The sequence below is a fragment of the Phaenicophaeus curvirostris genome, chromosome 20 (assembly GCF_032191515.1).
Source record: "Phaenicophaeus curvirostris isolate KB17595 chromosome 20, BPBGC_Pcur_1.0, whole genome shotgun sequence".
Taxonomy (NCBI): Eukaryota; Metazoa; Chordata; class Aves; order Cuculiformes; family Cuculidae; genus Phaenicophaeus; species Phaenicophaeus curvirostris.
This window is the reverse complement of record NC_091411.1, coordinates 13,167,446-13,183,750: the sequence shown is the minus strand read 5'-3', so window position 1 is coordinate 13,183,750 and position 16,305 is coordinate 13,167,446. Positions and strand designations below refer to the sequence as shown.

At 40.1% G+C, this 16,305-nt stretch overlaps 2 protein-coding genes across 7 annotated transcripts in view; one reads left to right on the top strand and one right to left on the bottom strand.

Annotated features, from left to right (window-relative positions):
* RALGPS1 (Ral GEF with PH domain and SH3 binding motif 1) overlaps nt 1-16,305 on the bottom strand; it is a 76,416-nt gene that overhangs the window by 38,489 nt on the left and 21,622 nt on the right. The gene's annotated exons all lie outside the window — the stretch shown is intronic.
* On the top strand, nt 2,184-16,292 carry ANGPTL2 (angiopoietin like 2). Its single transcript, XM_069873461.1, has 5 exons — nt 2,184-2,250; nt 8,185-9,038; nt 13,461-13,654; nt 13,888-14,158; nt 14,637-16,292. The coding sequence occupies exons 2-5, from the start codon at nt 8,234-8,236 to the stop codon at nt 14,834-14,836; spliced, it is 1,470 nt and encodes a 489-aa protein (XP_069729562.1). The 5' UTR covers nt 2,184-2,250; nt 8,185-8,233; the 3' UTR covers nt 14,837-16,292.

The window sequence follows — 16,305 nt, the reverse complement described above, 5'->3', positions numbered from 1 at the left end:
GCAACTTTCAAAACAAAACAGTAGTATGTGAAAGAAAAAGTTATCACTAGTTCAACTGGAACTATATGCTGGAATTTATGCCCCAAATCACCTCTGATTGGTGCAAATCATCCTCTTATCCATGGAATGAGTCTAAAAAATTCTGAAGCTTCCTAGCAAAGCTCTCCCTCTGAACAGAACAGGCTTTCTCAAGAGTACAGCCAATTGTTTTTCCATTTTCCCTAAATCCCAACTATTTCCTAATGCTTTCACAATTAATTGGGAAAAACATATTACAGAAGATCAAATATTGCAATAGTGATTAATTTCAACATTTTCAAACATGTGTTATCCAGTGTCAGAAAGTAGGGAATGCTTTGAAACCGAATACAGGAACAAGGCAAAAGTGTAGCAGTTGTCTTCCAGATGGAGTTTCCCGTCAGCAGTGAGCTGTGGTTCACGGGTTTCCTGAGACACATCTTGTACAAACACTTCTGTGTTTGAGGCTGGGTGGTGTTTTTCTTTATGTTTCTCTCTGTATCTATCTGTTTACTGGGGTTTTTTTTTCCCGCTATTCCTCCATGCGCACTTTTCTTTTTAAATTTTTGGTTTCAAAAGACCCTGTGATGAATGAATTCAGCAATCGAATTGCATGCTGTCCAAAAAACTAATCCATTTGATTCCTCAAAGTTTGCCTTTTTAAGCCTGGCACATTCTCATCTGTTTTGTTTACTTTGAGCTTCTGATCACTGCCTGAAAGACAACATCCCCGACCAGCTGTTTTACAGCATTCTCACCAGTTCCCAAAGCCAAGCCTGACATTAGACCACTCCTTCCTAACTGAACTACCCCAGTGAAGACAACCGTCAGCTTTCACAGCCAGAAATAACTAGCTATTGGATTCCTACTATTAGTAGGATCTGTTATTCTTCAGTCATGGATTTAAATACAGCTGATCTCTGAGATTCTCAGAAAAGCAAACGGAACGACTATGAAATGTTCTGAAAATCATATCATGCAGCCTAAAGCCTTTAACAAAAGCAATGAACTCCACTTCATAGTATTACAAATCCAAGGGAAAGGCATTCCCATTTGGCCCAAGCAGAACGCCCATATGAAGGCTAATTCCATTTTCTCCTCAGTCCTTCCCAAAGGGCAAACACCAAGTGTTATGTGAACAATTCAGACATCCTACGAACACTTGACACATCCAAATAAAAGCTCCCCATAACGCATCACGTTGGCACAACTTTATTTTTCCCTCTAGATAAAACTGCAACAGACATAAGAAATAAGAAAGCTTTGCCATGCACAGTTTGGACTGACTGATAAGCAAAAGTTTCCAGGAACAGGCTATTTAGACAGCTTTATAAAGACAAAAAAGCACTTGGCACTCAATCACAAGTTGTTCTGTGTATTCGTACATTGTTTCTTAATCAGAAAAGAGAAGGATCGAACCAATAGGGTTTGGCTATCTTTGATCTTTCAAATATTCTGATATATAAGAGGATTATCTGTAAGAGAACGCTAATGACTCAAACACCACATGAGAACGCACTATTTGGCCTCTTTCATCAGGTAAAATTTTTAGACATTTAACTACAGTTATTTAAGGGCCCTAAAATCAATGGAGCTTAGAGTACACGTTAAAGAGCTTAAAAGTGGTTATGAATAGTTTATAAATGTGGTTCTAAATAAAGAACTTTATCTTTGGGAAATCCTGTATTTCCCAGAACCTTGGTGCTCCAGGGCATAAACAGAAACGCGCGTTGTTCTACAGTGGCAAAGAATCCAAACCCGCTCCTTTTTAAACGAAAACGAAACACACAACTCGAGCAGCAGTCTGGGTAGGGACTCTCCCCCGGAGCTCTGTAAGTCACCAGGGCCCCGAGAAGCCGCTCGGCTCCGAACGGCCACCGGGGACTCCCGGCCGGCGCTCACACCACCCAGCCCCGCGGTGCCCGTGACACAGAGAGCGGCGGCGAAGCTCCGCGCAACTTCTGCCTGAATTTTGGTAATTTCTTTGCAGGACTGCCAGCAAGGTACAAACACATCTTAAAACCAGATTTTATATTCGTTCAAGAAGGCATCTTACACGCAGACGCGGTAACTAACGACCGGAGCGCAGCGGGTTCCCAGGGCGGGCTGCGCCGGATCAGCCCCCCGGCCCTCCGGGTCCCGCCCCGCCCCGCGGCCCCGCCCGCCCCGGCCGCGCCGGGCAGCGCCGGACCCTGCGAGCAGCCGCGGGCAGCGGAGCGCCGAGCGCAGCGGGTAAGGCGCGGGGCGCGGGGGGGGGCGCGGGGCGGGGGCCGCCGCTCCCGGGAGAGCAGCGAGCGGAGCCGGGGCGCCTCTGCCCCGCGACACCCGCCGGGCGCCCGGGAGACGCGGCAGCGGCCGTGGGCGGTGGCGGAGCGAGAGAAGGAACGCGTGAAAGAGCTTGCAGGAACGGCAGCGCCTTTGTGCGAGCCCCGCACGTTCGCCCGGCGCCCTCGCCGCTGCGTTTCTGGGGCAAAACGAGTCACATTGATCGAAACGTGACGCCCCCAGGGCCGCTCCGGCCGGTGCGCGGGGCGAGCGCTTCGCTACTAACGATTGGATTAACCGAGAATAAGGTGAGGCCGCTCTTGGGAAGCGACAACAAAAGCAGTTGCGCTCTCTCAATAATTACATTCCGCATCCATGACAGAACTTCAGTAAAGCACAAAGAACGATCTGCAAGCAACGTGACTAAAATTCCTGGTAGCCCAGAAGGAAAATTTGTACTTCTTGTAACTACAAATGCTACCTTCTGCCGAAACTTTAAAAAAGTTACATGGCAGCAAAAGACAGCAGATCTTTTGAAGTCTTTTGTGGCACTTGATAGTATTTCAAAACAAAAGTTCTCCAAGAGCTAATGAAGACGCTCATTCTGAAGCGTTGCTTTCGTCATCACTTCCCTCAGTGAAAGACGTTTTCCCTTTTAAGAATGAACCGAACTTCACCACGGTCTAAGATGGACAGAAAAGCTAGGTACGGAATGCACAGCGACACATGTACCCAAGGCAATCCCTTGGTTTTGGTCACTCCGGCACTGCTTACAATGAATCAAGAACTGGCGGCAATAAACCCCAAGTCATTCCCCCATTAGTTTAGAGTTAAATTTTTCAGCTTGGTTTTACATCATGTTTTCATAGCCGAAACTGCATGCTATTCCATGTCAGCCCTTCCCTATCCCCTATGATATTTACTTTAAAACTTCAAATAGGTTTAAAGCTTTTCCCAGTACGTGTGGCATGCATATTACAGTGCCTTATTTTCACTGTGAATTGCTGTTTGCTTTTACAAAATTGCAAAAAAACCAAAAAAAGCATTCAGGTTTATCACAGCAGTACTCTTCATCTAAAAATCAAACTACATGAGTTAGAAGAAGTACAGTAAGTGGAAGTCCTGCTGCTTATAAAGAGCAAAAATTAATAAATCACATTAACCATGGAGCCTCCCTGAATAACTGAGAGGATGGATTAATATAATTCCATGCAAGCTAATGTTTGGGAGAGACTGTAAGAACAGAACATAAGCTCTGAGAAAAGGGGCAGGGAGTAATGAAGAAAACAGATTCAGGAAATCCATGCTTATCTATCTTTATCACAACAGTGTTGAGAAATGCAGATCATGTTACTGGCCTGGTGCCTGGAACATGCCAGCTAACTGCAAGTCTGCAACCACAGACTGTCAAAGGACTCTGCAGAAGCAAAACGAAGGTTTTTTAACAATAACCAAAACCTCTGATCTTTTTATAAGATTGTACATTTTTAACACCCTTGCTCCATTTGCCTTTACAATTCCATTAAAATGTGAAACTGCACTAATCGAAAGCCCCCTTTTAATATCAAAGATAAAAGTGCTAAAGAAACAGTGAAAGCTTGTTGCTAATTCTTCACACCACTTCTTCAGAACGAGCAATGATCAAACTATGCATGAATTCACTACCAAATAAACCAGTTTAGCTTTTCAAGAATGAATGCTGTAAGAGCTGACACGTCACCTCTGGTGAAGGTGCCTTCATTCCTGTGCCTGCTGGAGCAACTGCGCTAAAGGTCCCAGAGCCTGTACAGCAGGCAAGAAAAGCCAGCCCATCAAATGATTGCGGACCTCGTTATATCAAATATTGCCAGCACACAGGAACTGATTAATCCACAGGACCAAATCTTGTAACAGCAATTTAACATAGCAAAACAAACTCATCTGTGTGTAGGATATTGCTGCCACTTTTTCCTTCAAGACAACTATGTAGGGAAACGTCAGAAAATATCAGTGCTATACGACCAGGGGTATGTGTTCACCCATCTGGGTAATTCTAAAAGGTTCTGCAGTATCAGCTTAATTCTGGTGTTGCACTCAGTTTGGGCACATCAGCTCTGCACACATGCCTAATGACTCAGCCTCTGTTCTATCAGCCCTCAAGCAAGAGCAGCCTACAGGGATGGGAATCAGCTGTCAGTGCTGGACCTTGCCTGTCCAGTCACTCATTATGAAAAAAAAGAAAGAAAATATGACACATAAATAAAACCATATAGAGAAAACAGAGTGAAACAATAAAAAATAACCTCCCAAATTCTGGAATCAAATTTCTAAGGGATGTAACACTCTGGAAGCCTTTTTAGGGAGGCTGAGTGACAATGAGAGAAAATGGTAGCAGTCTGTTGTAAAAAACAGTAGTTACCCAAAGATACAATAACATAAATGGAGAAACCTGTTTTATTTGGATAGCTTAACTGAGCACTCCTGTTTCAGTGTAACAGGTCACACAGGGAATCTCCTTCACTTTACAGTGGTGATCTCTTTGAGGGACAGGAAAAAAGCAATCAAATGGCAAAACATCCGATATCCCTTTTAGAAAGTTTGCTTCCTCTTTTTTTCACCATATCATGGGAACTTCCTCAGTTGAGCAAACAAAGCAACTTATTATTCCCTACTTCCACTTATATACACAGATAGGCCAACACTTGGTCTATAAACTGAAATTTTAACTAAAGCACTTACGCTTGTTTAGAGTATGAAAAATACTGTGATTATAACCCACAGCAGTGCCACCAAAAGTTTTTATACGGATGTGGTTATACTGGCAAAAGAGAGACAGAAAACAAATGTTATTGTGCCTGAATAAAGTGACATGTAATATAAAGCGATATGTACTGCCAGATAGGGCAAACATACACAAAACTGTATTTAGGTACATCTGCACATGGGCAAGCTGGTCCCAACTCAACTACCCTGAAAAGTGCATTTAAAAATACACAAAACTTGAACAGCCAGAATCTAGAGATTAAATTACTTCAAACTTCCATGCTATTTGTAGAAGTTCTGTTTGATCTCTAATTAAAATGACACTTAACTTTCTTTTTAAGCGTGCCTCTTCCACTGCTCCTGTTTTTCATTTGTGTGCTTGTTTGCTGAAGTTTTGTCAGTGTGCATGAGGATAATGACAGGACACCCAGCCCCTGCGCTCAAAGACGGGAGGTGCTGTAACAAAGACACAAGTGAACCCTAAGGAAAAAATTAGTTTCTTTTCAGTGTGTGTGTATATTTCAATGCAAATAGTGAAATAAAACCCTTTTTACACCTATATGCAGGAGACATTTGCAAAAACAGTCCATCTGTGTAGAAATATGAGGCCTGGAAAACTGCCAGAGTTTCCAAGTGTGACTTGCTGTGCAAATGCTTATTATGCAAGTTAAAGCTGTCTGGGGTGAATTTATGTTCCCTGTTTTCCAGGGCTCCAAATAACATTCCTTTACTTACAGAAACTATGTCAAACACTAAACTTTTATCTGACGAGTTTCAAAGACCCTTGACAAATTCTATAAAGCATAATTAATTTCCATTTGCAAAATGAAAATTAGTTTATTCCAAATAAACTGAGGCAAAAAAATTATATACAAAACCTGTAGGATCCATCAAGTCCTGGTCACGTTTGTTTGAATCATTTACAGGTAGTTGTATGTTTTATTTCAAAACAGCAGAAAAATGTGACTGACAACCATATCTCTTTTCAGTATGAAGAACTAATTAAGCACACATTGAAATTCTAACAAAAAAGTTTCTTAGAAGTCAGCAGCTGCCTGGAATTACACAACAACTGAGACTGGATGGGATCGCACCGTCACCTTGCAAAGGCAGGCTAATTTCAGCATGAGATAAGGCTGTTCAGAGCCTTGCTTGAGTCAAAACATTAGGTATTTCCAGGAATGAGGATTCCACCACCTCTTTGGGTCACTGCTTCAATCCTTGGTCACCTTCACTGGGAAACAGGTTTTTGCTAAAACCCAAAGTGAATTTTTCCTGAGGCAATTTGTGTCCATTGACCATTACCCTTTCACTCTGCACTTCCAAAGAATCCAGTCTTCTCTACCAACACCCATTAAGTAGCTGAAGACAGCAGTAAGATCTTTCCTTTACCTTCTATTCTGGAGGTGAAAACTACCCCAGCCCCTTCTGCTGCTCCCCATATACTGTGTCAGCCAGCCAGCCTCTAGCCATTCATGGTGGGTGTCCTCACCCAGTTGGATCCATTCCAGCTCCTCACAGCTGCTACCATCATCATTTCATGTAATTTAAAAAATGTCGCTGCACTACATATGACCAAGCCGTAAGGTGACAGCTGTTTAAACACTGAACAGTTATTCCATGTGAAATGTTTTACAAGCAAAGAAAAATGTGATGGTAACACCACCCTGGTTTTAAAAAGCATCACACAGGCTCCTTACACTGGAAAGGCTCCGTACTGTGGTTTTCCTTCCATTTTATTTATGCTAAGAAAACTAGGTTATATATACACATGCCTAGGAATATGCAACAACAAAAAGCTGTCAGAAATTCATGGTATCAAGTGCTGTTCTTGCAGCTCTAAGAGTGATCTGTGACAATGGCATTCCTGGCAGAAGCGACAATGCAAAGTTCATGTTTCCGAGAAGACTGCTGCCTATAAAGTTTTGGTAGCGACTCTTTTTTAAAACACAGTGATGGCTTCACATTTCCACCTTGAACATGAGTCTACTCTGAGAATTAAGGCAGCGTGATTTCACCAGAGGGCTCTGTTGCAGTTTGGCAATGAACGCTGGAGGCTGATTTTAATACCATCACACATACACATGCATGTTTCTTTCCCCCTCGGAGAAGACACCATGAAGTGAAATCATAGAATCACCAGGTTGGAAGAGACCCACTGGATCATTGAGTCCAACCATTCCCACTGATCTCTAAACCATGCCCCTCAGTACCTCATCCACCCGCACCTTAAACACCTCCAGGGAAGGCGAGTCAACCACCTCCCTGGGCAGGCCGTTCCAGACTGTTCCATTGCCTGATGACCCTTTCAGTGAAGAATTTTTTCCTTATGTTGAGCCTGAACCTCCCCTGCCAGAGCTTGAGGCCATTGCCTCTTGTCCTGTCCCCTGTCACTTGGGAGAAGAGGCCAGCTCCCTCCTCTCCACAACCTCCCTTCAGGTAGTTGTAGGCTGAGTGTAAAGACAATGTCTCCAGTGAGAGTTGCAATAAATATTCTAGTTATAAATTCTACTAGTCTGAAACTCCACCCTCCCCCCCGCCCGATTTTACTGCCTATGATATTTGTGCAGTAAGTTTTTAACTTACAATTATTAAAGACTAATGTAGAATAAGGCATTCTCTTTTTTTTTTTTTTTTTTTGAACTATGAGGTTCAGGACTGCTGACTGAAGTAAAATGGTTCCATTTCACCTTAGCATTAAACATGCAGTTATGAAATATTGCTAATTGATATTTTTAGAACTTCTACCAGCACATATTAACTTACATTCTGTTTGCATTTAAAGGTTATGTTTGTAACCGTAAGAAATGAAAATGTAATTCGTATTCAAATGAAAAAACCTATCTTGGAAACTTGTGGTAATTCCTGAAGAAAGGGCTCTTCAAATCCCAGTATTTATTACTTAATTTCTTGTGGTTCTTGGCAGGATTTAGATAAACTAGTAACTAGTGACCACCGTCTGGCCATAGAACGATACAACTATTTCCCATGATGTCTCCTTTAGCCAACAGAAGTTCATGCTGGACAAGAAAATACCTCATTTGTGCACAGATATACTAGTTACTAGGTAGTGTTTTCTAAGTTCTACCACAGATCATCAGTTGTAAGTTTGCATTGATTTCCTATTTGTTACTTACTGTTAAATATATTTTAAAACAGATTTTGACACGTTCTCTGCAGAAGAAAATTTGACTAGAACTAGAGGATCATGATGACAAGATTCATCTGTTTAATGCTAATAGCTGTTGTGGGAGCTACTGCAAGCCAAACACAAGAATTTGAAGGCAATGATGAGGAAACGGAACAAGAATTCATTTATCTGAACAGATACAAGCGTTCCAGTGACACACAGGACAAATGCACTTACACTTTTATCGTACCTCAGCAAAGAGTGACGGGTGCTATTTGTGTTAATTCTAAGGAGCCTGACGTTCTACTTGAAAACAGGGTAAATAAACAAGAATTACAGTTACTTAACAATGAACTTCTTAAACAAAAGAGACAAATAGAAACTCTGCAGCAACTGGTAGAGGTAGATGGCGGAATTGTTAATGAGGTGAAACTCTTAAGAAAAGAGAGCAGAAATATGAATTCTCGTGTCACACAACTCTATATGCAGTTACTACATGAAATTATCCGAAAACGTGACAACGCCTTAGAACTTTCTCAACTTGAGAATAAGATTTTGAACCAAACTGCAGATATGTTGCAGCTTGCAAATAAATACAAAGACTTGGAGCACAAATACCAACATTTGATGTCAATTGCCAATAATCAGTCAATAATAATTGCCCAGCTGGAGGAACACTGTCAAAGAATGCCATCTGTAAAGCCACTGCCACAAACTCCACAGCCACCAAATAAAGTGTACCAGCCTCCTACTTACAATCGCATCATTAACCAGATATCTACTAATGAGATTCAGAGTGATCAGAACTTAAAGGTTCTGCCACCTACCTTACCAACCATGCCTGCAGTTACTAGCATTCCGACTTCAACTGATAAACCATCTGGTAAGTAATATTATTGATATGTCTACATTAGTTTATGCTAATATGCAGTGGGCAACATTTTAATTCTAATATCAAAAATGCAGACTATTTATTTAGCAAAATAAATGCAAATGAATTATTTTGAACTAATTTAATTTCTCAGATTTGATGTGGTCTTTATATCTAGCTTGTGTATTTTTAATATACATGTTGTAGTGCAAGCACAGAAAGAAAGCAAAATTGAATTCTGCATGTCTAGAAGATTCAGGCAAACGAGCCCCACAGACTTTTTTCATGTTACTTTGCCAAGACAGAACCACCATTTGTATGAGATGCATGTGATAAAAGAGCTGCAGAAAAACCCAACTCATCAGGAGGCAATCACCTGTTTTTTATTTACCCGTGCCGCAGACCAAGCTGCTATAATGCATGACATATGAAGGGGTTTGACACTTTTTGTGTAAACATTTATGAAGTTATTACAAGCTTGTTGTTCTGGAATATGTATCTGCTCTGTACCTCACACAGGGCACTTGCCATGTCCTCAGAGACTCTTAACAAACTTGTAAACTCTTCACTTGGACCAACTGTCCAAAGCACTTTCTCTGCACACTCTCCGAATTTGCTGAAGTCTGTTATGTTTAAGTTTATTTTCTTTGTTTTGCTTTTCACTTTCCTTTCTTAATAATTGTGGCCTCTATTGCTTCATGATCAAGACCGCCTACACTGCTTCCCATGTCACATGCATCTGTTGCTGCTGGCCCACCAGTGATATGACTGGCGCAGTCACATTTAACGCAGCACAAAAACAGGAATCCGAATTGGAGTGCATAAGAACTGCCACAGAAATGAATTTAAGCAGCTGACAGAGTTCAATACACATCAATTATCATAAAATAAAATGCTCATTTTTTCTACATATTTTTGAAACAAGCTATTTCATAACTTACAATTTACAGTCTCCAGAGCAGTGCTCGCTTTATGCAGTAGTAGGATACCAGGCCCTTACACTCATACTCAAAGGAAGGTACTTCAGAACAGAACATTATTGTGACTATGATCTAACATAAGACAGTCATTTAGAACAATTTCTTTTTCATGTTTGAAGCGTCTTTCCTTACCTGCTATTACAGACTTACTGTGCAGTGTGATTTAAATGTACAAATGACTATTTTCTCCATATTCACAAAGATAAGGAAAAATGACTGGCCAAATAACAAAAGATAACGTGTCAGGCAAGGCACAGAAGAACAGTGTCTTGTTAACAATTTAGTAGGAATATTTGAAGTGGTTGTATTTCAGAGCCACCACAGTCTGTTGCCTGTAAGAGGAGAAGAGCTGATGACTGCATAATAACATTTGCAGTAAATCATAACAACATTATGCAGATAAATTAAAGAACACCAGACTCATGGTAGAATGTTCTAGAGAAAGGATAATGAAAGGATGCATTTTAAAATGCAGGCATCTTCATTGAATATAAAATCATAGAATCATAGAATAACCAGGCTGGAAGAGACCCATCGGATCATCGAGTCCAACCATTCCTATCAAACACTAACCCATGCCCCTTAGCACCTCGTCCACCCGTGCCTTAAACACCTCCAGGGAAGGTGAATCAACCACCTCCCTGGGCAGCCTGTTCCAGTGCCCAATGACCCTTTCTGTGAAAAATTTTTTCCTAATGTCCAGCCTAAACCTCCCCTGGCGGAGCTTGAGGCCATTCCCTCTTGTCCTGTCCTCTGTCACTTGGGAGAAGAGGCCAGCATCCTCCTCTCTACAACGTCCTTTCAGGTAGTTGTAGAGAGCAATGAGGTCTCCCCTCAGCCTCCTCTTCTCCAGGCTAAACAAAAATGAAGTGTGTATCTCTAAAATTACAACAGACAAGGTAATTCCTCTCTGAGGACTGGTGTCATGCTTTGATCCATGCATTTCCCAGAAAGTCTTATTTTAGACTGAGGCATAAAAAACATCCCAAGGTTCCTATTGCTAGTGTTTTGTAAAAATAAAGGAGAATGTAAGAAACACTTGGTTTTGACTCCAAGAATTTGCAGTTTTATCCATAAATTGTTTACTTCACAATTTTACTAGTCTATTCTTGTTTTCTATTCACGCCTGAAGGAATAATTTGGGTAAATTTAATTCTGTCTGTGAAATACTGGACATGTAAACAACACCAAGATTCTACAAAAAAAATAAGAAAAATTTAAAAAAAAATAAAATCAGTAAATAGCCAGTAAGTCACCAAACAATGTCAACACTGGAGATTGTTCAAAATAACTACAATTGTATCCTACAATCGTAAATTGTGTCTTACAGCATCAGGAACAAGAGGTGGCAAACATGACATTGCAAAATAAAAAAAAAAAATCAACTTCCGCTAATTGATTGAAAATAGGCTGTATGTACCATCATCTAATCACCTTAAATAAGAATCAACCTGGGTTTTGTAATACCAATTCTGCATCACTATTAGAGATCTCTGCAGATCTCAGTGCCTATGCAGATGGAGTTCTGGTCGACAGGCAGTCCGTATGCATTTCCAGAAAGCCCTGAACGGATTATTTACTAAAAGTGTTTAAATTAAGCTGCTACAAAGTGTAAAGAAAGAACATCACATAAACAAAATGTAAAAATTCCTTAATTATCTTTTTCATTAGGCAGAGTTACCCATGGTGTCATAACAGGGATCTGTGCTGGGCCCAGTCACCTGCAGTGTGTTCCCTTTCACTTCTGATGCCAGATGACAAATCTCAGACCACACACTTTAGTCAAAATTCAGGAAGTTGTTATCTGCCAAAAAAACACCCATTGTGGAAAAGTAGTAGCAAACTCTGCTATGAAGTATTTATAAGTGTTTATCTTGATCTTAAGGCACTTTCAGAGAAAAGAATTGCGCAGTTGCCACATGCAAGATTAGAAAGCTGCAAACACTACATCATATACTGCTCTATATTTTTTATGAAGACAAGATCAAAGATCTGTGGTTGACTATATTAGGAGTTTCTTCAATAATGACTTTGAACTGAGATGTTCTTTCTTGTTTTTAGTAACTCCCACTACATACACACAGTGATAAAATAAACAAGGGTGACTTAAATTATCAGCATTCATTATTTGTCTTCTTCTGCCTCTCATAATAAGCCATACGACTGTGTCGGAGAACACTGCACCTACATCTGCGTTGCCAGAAATCCAAAAAAGTTAACCTGAACAAAAACGGAGGAGGGTCTCAGAGGCAGCCCTCCAGGTACAGTCTGTGACTATGACTAAGGAATCAAGAACAAAACAGCACGGCCACAGGCCAAAACTTTGTATTGTGTCCTGGTACACTGACTTCTGTATTATCAAGTTAAAAGCATCAAAAGAACCCATCTCCTAAAACAGTGAGGTTGTTTCTATAAATTTCTATAAAACTGACTTACTCCTAACTCATTTACTGAGTATGAGGGTAGCTCCACCATTGCCAGTGCTGGATAGTGAATTATTGAAAAGCGCAGGTGAACTGAAAAAATTTAAAAGAGAAATTACTCTTGGTAGCAACATACACTTCAGAAAGTCCTCAGGAGAGGATCTGAGAAGCCCTACTCCTTCAGTGTGTGGGTGTGGGGGGATTCAGTTGAGGGTCTCTAACCCTGAGGAGTCTCACAGGCTTCACTCTTCTGCTCAGGCAGCACGAGGACAGCAGCAAAGTATCAGGGGGAGTTCACTCACAGATTCCAAAACTGCTTACATTGAAGTTTCTCAGACTTGCTACAATGGAATCTATCTTCCCCTGGGAGACAGTTTCTTTAAAAGTCATCAATGTAACATACTTTCAGAACAAGTCAGCTTTTTATGGACTCTCCTAAACTCATAGAAAAAAAATACATTCTCCTCCTGAAAATAGCAGAGCATTGTCTGTAATTCCTGTGAATGAGAAGTATTTTAAAAGTCTTGTCATTTATCTAAAATTTCTCTCTGTAGAAGTGGACACTGCATGTTACACATTGTAATTTCTATTTTCTGTCATCATTTATTAAGGTGACAACAGTAACACCTACGTTCTTGATTTATGCTGCTGCTTGGGATCTAAAAAACTGAATCTCAGAGACAGAAACAAAGTCAAACCTACCATTCTCTTTTCTAAAGGAAATTATTAATACTTATCTAGGGAGTTGTTCATATTTAGTTCATATAACATTATAATCAATGTTATAAAGTGCAGATGCCTTAAATAAAATGAATTTTAGACATCTACCTTTACCAGAAAATCACTGTGAAATGTTCCAGAAACACCAGGTAGAAAAGACTTGGTGCGCACTGTTTGTTCACTAAGAGATAAAACACACACGGTACTCAGCAGAAGCAAATCTACCGTAACAAGCTACCAATGCAAACACCCCCTGCATTAAAGAAATGCTCATTTGCTTTTTGAAGCAGAGTCCTTCTGTTTTGGCACAGGGCCCTGGCGAGACTGTCTGCAAGCGTTAGAAGATGGCCATGACACAAGCTCCATCTATCTTGTGAAACCAGAAAACACGAACCGGCTGATGCAGGTCTGGTGTGATCAACGGCACGACCCCGGCGGCTGGACAGTCATTCAGAGGCGGCTGGATGGGTCTGTCAACTTTTTCAGGAACTGGGAGACATACAAGGTTAGGACAAGGGAGCAGTTTTCCACCCTCTAAAAATTATTGGTAAAGCTAATTTAAAGGGTGATTTTAGAGCCTGGACAACAGCTTACTTGAAAAGGAGCTGTGTGCTTACCCTTCTGGAGGAGGAAGGCTCCATAAAATAAGTTACTGTGGTATTCTACTTAAGAATACGCTCAAATCTACCACTACAATGGATGCGTGATATTAACATGCTTCTCTTGCTTTCTTTACAGCAAGGATTTGGTAATATAGATGGAGAATACTGGCTCGGATTAGAAAATATTTATTGGTTAACAAATCAAGGCAACTACAAACTGCTCATAACCATGGAAGACTGGTCAGGTCGCAAAGTGTTTGCTGAGTATGCTAGCTTCAGAGTGGAGCCTGAAAGCGAGTATTACAAGTTGAGACTGGGACGCTACAATGGCAACGCGGGAGATTCCTTCACTTGGCACAATGGCAAACAGTTCACCACGCTGGACCGGGACCATGATGTCTACACAGGTACAAGGTCCCTTTCTGTCCCCTTGCCTTTTTTGCCTGCACCCTTGCTTCTTTCTTTAAAAAAAGAAAAGTACTTATGGTCACACACACACAAAAACAACATTCAGAGATCTGTCAGTAACTCGGAAAGCACAAACTCGTGTCAAGCCTTTTGTGCACTAACACTGAAACAAAAATTCTCACTGAATTATTTACCATTTGCACTAAACAAGGGACTGTAAAACATGCTATGGGGAGGTTATTTGAAACAGTAATGCAAATAAGTTTTCCAGCAAGGAAGAGCAACACTAATGAGTCCATCTGCAGAACCTAATGACAGAGCTGGTTGCTGGAGAAGTCTAAATTCACTTTGTATCACATGGCATCTGCGTGCTAAATGCACAGTTTAAAAAAACCTAACAATGGCTTTGTGCTTTGGTTGCTTGCTGTGCGATTTTTGATTTGACTCCTAAGACTGAATTGGAGGTTTCTTTTGCAGGTAATTGTGCTCATTACCAGAAGGGAGGATGGTGGTACAACGCATGTGCTCATTCAAACCTCAATGGAGTCTGGTATCGTGGAGGACACTACCGTAGCCGGTACCAGGACGGTGTTTACTGGGCTGAATTCAGGGGGGGATCATATTCACTAAAGAAAGTTGTTATGATGATAAGACCTAACCCCAACACGTTCCACTGAAACAATTCTCTTGGTTTGCTTTCCTGTTCTAAAAATTGCATAAAGCTATGATGAAATTACCTGGAATTATATTTCCAGAAATGAGGAATGTAAGATATTGTACATTTACTGCTAAGGTATGAGGGCTTGTATATTGTATTTTCAAAAATCATTCCAGGAAAAAAAAAAAAGCTGAATAAAAAAAGGAACTGAAATGACATAACATTCAGAACAACTCTTGGTACTAAAAGTAGCTCTCTCTCTCTATATATATATATATAGAGTACCAATATGCCTTTTAGAACTGGCAGTTTAAATGAACTGTAGATAAACGTTCTGGTTTTTATTCCCTGTAAATTAAGTTTGAATGGTAAAAATACTGCCATAACATTTAAATATTTTTGTATGTTATATTATGTATAAATATTCTCAAATACAGGAAATATTACAAACTGTACAGCAAGAGTTTTATTATTATTATGATCAATCATATGACACAGGAAATCATATCCTTTGAACTGTGTAGCTGGTAAATGTACATTAGTGTGATTAGTCTAATTTAATCTTTGTTAACTGCCATGAATAAAGTTAGTGCTATATAATTTCATTTAAAGAGCAGATACTCAAACCATTACTGTTGTGAAAAGCATTTTAATAATCTGCTCCTATAAATGAGACTTCATATTCAATTAAAATATTTTATATTAAAAACACTGATGATTTTCTTTACCAAAATGAGGTAGCTACTTGTACATGGAAATTAATCCAGATTTACAACAGATGTAGCATGCTATACAGCCAACATCTTGTACTACACAGCAACCATCACAGTATTTTGTACCTGACTTCAGTCATTACCTGCTGTGTAGCCTCTGTAATCAGAAATGGCTGGATATAAATTAAAGGGACTATCCAACTTTGCAGGCAAATGATGGATACCGATATATAAACTATTTAATATCTTTAGCCAGGAGATGAAAATTATATAAAGAAGTTACTGTAGCAAAAAGTTATAAAATTATATTTACCGCATTTTGCAATTCTAACATATTACAGTCAAATTATTAAACAGATTTACTCATCTATATTTAGAGTCAGTCACAACTATGAAATGCTGATTAGGATATTTCTACTATTCTGAGGTAGGTGTCTAAAGCAAACTGTTACTACACCCATTTCAAAACAGCAACTACTACGAAATTGAAGTTAAAGGATGCACATGAGAAGGAGAGCAAAAGGCTCTACAAGTTCAATACATTTTCCAGTAAGCCTATAGAGACACTTATTGTGTGTTTGTGCGTGTGTGCTTGCACACTTCTCCCTTATTACCTCATCGCTTCTTTACAACAGTATGGTGTGCATTAAACTGACGTGGGATGTAGCATGTGTTGTATATAACTGAAACTAGGTTTTTTTAATATATTAATTACCCCTGTAATATTGTATTCCTTTAATAAAGCGACAAATGTTATTTTGACATGTTGAGATTT

What these genes read in the sequence shown, in the direction of transcription:
- ANGPTL2 (XM_069873461.1), top strand. Translation starts at nt 8,234, where the DNA reads ATGATGACAAGATTCATCTGTTTAATGCTAATAGCTGTTGTGGGAGCT. An exon ending in TTCAACTGATAAACCATCTG is followed by an intron (nt 9,039 to 13,460) that starts GTAAGTAATATT and finishes GTTTTGGCACAG; the next exon opens with GGCCCTGGCGAGACTGTCTG. An exon ending in GGACCATGATGTCTACACAG is followed by an intron (nt 14,159 to 14,636) that starts GTACAAGGTCCC and finishes TTTCTTTTGCAG; the next exon opens with GTAATTGTGCTCATTACCAG.